Raw genomic sequence first — 4,880 nt, 5'->3', positions numbered from 1 at the left:
AAAACCAAATCTAGGTCGTCATCATATTGCACTATATATATTAAAGTCGATAATGGGCGTCCAGTGAAGTAGGTGAAGTAGGTTCAAAAAAGCTGCTCTCTTCTCAAATCTGATGGAATTCCAGATTCTGCCTGCATTTGTCGCAACCTGATTATGCATTGCAAGACTGTTTGGTAGAGTTTGCCAACAGGAATATCCCTGTCACTTTTTCAAAATTTCCAGATATATAGCTACTCTACTTCGTCTGCTCCCTAATTCTCTCAGCAATTTCATGCAGCTCATCCTTGGGGTGAAAAGTGGCAATATAAACTGTATCTGCCGAATGAAATTACTTCACAGAAAATGTTAGTTCTTTGAGGTTTCTGTGATTTTGCTAATGTGTTCATTTGCAACTGAATTGCCTTAACTAGGCAAACACACCAAGCCATTTATGAGAAGCATAAACAAGCTGACATCCAAAAACAGCGAGGATTGACTCTTAGACAACAAAGCTGTTGAGCTGTGTGTTCCATGGTTTCATCAGTACATTGACGATAAGTAATAAGCAAATCCCTAAAGGGATGCTTAACCACAAGCTTCTCACCACTACATGGACAGAATGTGTTACAGATCGCTTGATTTTCCTCAATAGAGATATCGTCGCGCAGTTGAAGCCGATTTATACGGAAAAGCTGGAGAACTCTGAATAGCTGTTTCAACCTCATGGAGCATCTTCATCATGCAAATATTCGTGAATGAACTTAGGCTTTTGTGCCTGGTACGCATGCTCACCAGCAGATGACGGTCACCCATTGGGACCTATTTTATGCATTAAGGCCCTCCTGGCCTTGATTACTGATTGACCGACTTTGTCACGATAAACAACCCCACAAGATGTCAGCTATTTTTATGCTGTGAAATCTCTCGAAAGTCGTAAAACTGAGTAAAATTGTACATCGACTGACGGTGTACCTTCCAGAATTCCTGGCTCATTCCGGTCGAGTTCAAGGCTGTGCCAAGAGAAAAGCGGATATTTGCGTAAAAACCACTTGACGCAGCTCTTTCTCGCACAATTCCGTACACTATATGTCAGGCAGAGTTTGTTCAAATTCTCGCCTGGCGAGAGTTCAAAAAATCGTTCGGCGTAACATGGAATCAGACAACGTTTCCGTGGCTATTTCACGAGGGGCTGTTTCGAGCATTATCCAACAGCACGTATCATCGACTTTACATGAGCTTTAGCGCCCGCCTGATGATTAAAACCGTAACCGACAAATGTGTTCGGAGTGATTTAACAAGATCTCCCCAAGCAATACTAGCAGTTGATTCTTCCCCTCATATTGGTTTCAGGAACGTGATTCCTTTTTCCAACTACGGTCGTTGAGATATAGGAGTCCCGATATCCGGTCTGAAGTCGGCAATAGTCTATTTTGCTAGAGGTACTTGGACCCTGAAGGCGGTTCTATAATAGCATTTGCTAGCGCGTTAATAATTTGTGCAAATAAGTAATAGTGACTCTGCCAGTTTTGAATAAACTCCCGATTTCCATTTGATCTGCGCTTTTTCAGGTCCAACATGTGTACGTTCATCGTTTTACTGACCACATTTCTCATCATGTCCGAAGTAACCGATGCATCGCGTGAGTGCAAAAATTTTGAAAAGAACACATTTTTGAGTTTTTCCATGCAATCAGCTTGTCTTTATTTGTTGTTGGAGCTGCGCGTCCGTCCTTCCATCATTAAAAGTTAAAATGCATGACTGTGAATATTACTCGCAAATTGTAAGTTACACCTCGTAACCTGGGAATAACGTCCAACCGGGTTCGATGCCTGGTCGATCATTGCTGAGTGGCTTGTCCAGCACTGGAATATTTTCGTCCAACGAGGATCATAATTCCACTATCATAGTCAGTATTAGGGAAGAATATAATATATCTAGTTCACTCTATATTCCGCCATTTTATTTTTGTGTGACTAATTTAACTGCATTTGGATATGTTGGCCTTCGAAGTTTGGTGAAAATTTGATTCCGTTCAATTCAGTTTCCAGCTTTCTGTTCGTGGAAATTTCATGAGCTCTATTTTTTCTTTGAAAGTAATGGTCGGAAAAGACGGAGAAGGCCTGGCATATTTTATTGAAGCGGAATCGCCACGCAAACGGGCTGAGGAAACTGCCGCTTTAGAACAACAGCCTCCGGATGATGCAAAACACTGAACCCGAAACCACAAAAATTACCGAACTCGAAGCCAAAAGTAAATAAATCCTGGGCATTTTCCCATTTGGGGGACTTCTATTTAACAAAACCAAATCTAAGTTGTCATTTGATTGGGAATTCAACCACACTACTCTTAGTTGGCTGCATTTTCTCTATTCGATGAATGCCGTCCAATAATCAACCGGAAGTTCTTAATAATGGCTCTGCAATCCGTGAATTCAGTTGCTCTTACCAATGCCGTCTCGTCAGCATTGGCTCTATGTGCAAACGTCGGAGGCCCAAATAAAAAACATGTGAAAGCTAGGTGGTTTAGTGAATTTCAGTTTACTTGGCTTATCGTTCCGAGTGACAAACATATGCAAGTCAATCCATCATTCGGGGAAGTTAGTCTATTGAGGCGTCTTCCACCTTAGACCATTGTTCATACTCCCCTAACTTGGCAGAACCTGAATGGAGGAACTACTTGTAGACTAGCAGGTCTAGCAACATGAAATCAGATGTTTTCATTAGACTACCAGCCTTCGTGGACCAGATAATCTGCTATTCTACCACCGGAATTATGAATAAACCCAGAAGTGTCCCAAAAAGGAGACTGTGGTTTGCGATTCATATTTCGTGATGAAGCACTGCTCAAGTCGAGAAATGTTTTGGACAACAAGGCCGATTGTGAAGTTCACGTTACGGCTGAATATAGGTATCCAACATGCGATGATCCTGTCCGAGGGAGCCCTTTATACTGAAAAGCCGCGAGGTGCTGTACAGCCGTTTCATTCTTGTTTGTGGTCATCAGTAATGCGCACCTCACAACAGGGATGAACGAGCTGTAGGGCAATTCTTCACTTCTCAGCAGACATTGGCTTTACTAACAAGTGGAATTCTTTCTATCAAATATCAACTCGTCTCAAGACATTTCAATGAATCTCATGCTTTCCATGTGTGTACAATTCTCACAGCGTTGTGGAAATAGTTGTCTCATAAGGTAGAACGTCCCAATCAGTACACGACCTTTGAATTGGTCAAAGTCGAGTCGCCAAAATCTTTAAACATTACTTTATAAAAAACTCCACTTCTTCCTTGAGTCTGTACCATATTAAATGTCAACAGAGCGTGAGCATTCTTCAAACTGCGAAATTGGTCAGACATCCTTTGCAGGTCTGGGTGAAGCGAACTGTCCATTTCTGCTTGTGGAATCTTTCGAATTCCTAAGGCGAAGCAACAAATTGCGTTGCCCAATATTTCGTCTGTACATTTTTGGTCACACTGTCAACAACATGTGAGGCAACGAGCGTCGACCATCACATGTGAAGATCACACGTGGAGACGGTCATTATTACTGGATACTTATGAGCGTGAAATGGTGGTGTTAAGTTCATAAACACACTGAAGCTCTTGCAAAACCTCAGTCATATCGACCGTGTTCGTATCCTCACTCCCAAATGGTAGCCGAGGAGCAAACGAGTATCCAGTTGCCGGAAAAATTCTCGTGATGCACGCGCGACGATCGGCGAACTAAGTGGCCTCATATGGAAAAAAGCGTAACTGCATTTTGACCTATATTGCAGTAATGATTATTCTGCACGTGATGGCTTTGTAGTTGAAGTCATCAAGCTTAAGAATACGTCCGATGGTGTAGTTCATGAAAAGTTTTGTATTTTTACAAATGGCGGTCTGATTTTCACCAGCCGGATATAGTACCACCGTTTCTTTAACTGCCACATGACTATAATTTGAGAAACACTGGCTCTAGTTGGTCTAAGCCCGTTTTCTTATGGACTACTGTTCGTTTATCAGTAGTCAGAGTTTGGGATTTCCAATTTGCCGACCGTATCCTGGGATTTACTGGCAGTCGGTTGTGCATAAGCATGGGAGTTAAAGTCAAAATAGTTTATAGCCTAACTTTATCTAAATTTATGTATTCTGCAGTTGTCTTCAGCTTCATCCATCAGGGAACACATACCCAAATCGTCGTGTGCAGTCAGTCATAACACTTACAGTGAGTTGTCCAGATTTTTCGACAGGAAATTAAACGATTTGGAATAGTGAACAATGAGTACCTCTTGGTACAGCATACTCCGAACTCCTTGGTAAGCGACTGCGCACAATACCACTTGGTCAAGCATGGCTAGTCAACCGTCCATGTGGCTTCTCATTGGACAATGTATCCCGCTTGTCATAACTCAATCCCGAACTACATCCCTATCCCCATAGTCTCATACAGATGAAATTGATCAACTTGGACTGAAAGCATTGGGGTCTCACGAATTGGTTGGAAGATTTTGCTCAATGTCCCAGAATTTCATGTTCCAAGCGGACTTCAGACAAGAAACCGAGAATCGATCTGATACGACGATTTGCGGCTTTAAGTGTTTCTTTACAAACATTCGGAAATGGTGGCCCACTGACTGGTTTATACCTGTGCAATTTACCGACTATAGTAGTAGCAAACACCAAGCACTAAAGAAAACCACAAAACTGTCGAAAGAGAACGTGTGCCGCATATGTCAAAATATCATTTATCCAAAAAGCAATCGTTCCGATCAAAGCCTTCAGAAAACAAGATTTTGGGAAACGTACCTCATTGGAAAAAACGTCAAAGAATGAAGGATGGTTTGTTTTGAAACATGCCTCTCCGAGGCCGAGTTGATTCTCTTCCACAATATTGAGAACCCTACAAATCATGGCTTCAA

The 4,880-nt window shown here is 41.9% G+C and overlaps 2 protein-coding genes across 2 annotated transcripts in view; both read left to right on the top strand.

Moving 5' to 3' along the window:
• Positions 1 to 2,192, top strand: part of T265_04244 (hypothetical protein) — a gene marked incomplete at both ends in the record, with an annotated part of 13,393 nt that extends 11,201 nt beyond the window's left edge. The window contains one exon of the mRNA XM_009168937.1: positions 2,028 to 2,192. Coding sequence (XP_009167201.1) covers positions 2,028 to 2,192 — 165 coding nt within the window. The remainder of the gene's footprint in view (positions 1 to 2,027) is intronic.
• A 198-nt stretch (positions 2,193 to 2,390) lies between these two features.
• T265_04243 (hypothetical protein) overlaps positions 2,391 to 4,880 on the top strand; it is a gene marked incomplete at both ends in the record, with an annotated part of 6,803 nt that continues 4,313 nt past the window's right edge. The window contains one exon of the mRNA XM_009168936.1: positions 2,391 to 2,576. Coding sequence (XP_009167200.1) covers positions 2,391 to 2,576 — 186 coding nt within the window. The remainder of the gene's footprint in view (positions 2,577 to 4,880) is intronic.

Source organism: Opisthorchis viverrini (genome assembly GCF_000715545.1).
Source record: "Opisthorchis viverrini unplaced genomic scaffold opera_v5_68, whole genome shotgun sequence".
Lineage (NCBI taxonomy): Eukaryota > Metazoa > Platyhelminthes > Trematoda > Opisthorchiida > Opisthorchiidae > Opisthorchis > Opisthorchis viverrini.
The sequence above is the reverse complement of the archived record's forward strand: the minus strand, read 5'-3'. Positions and strand labels throughout refer to the sequence as shown.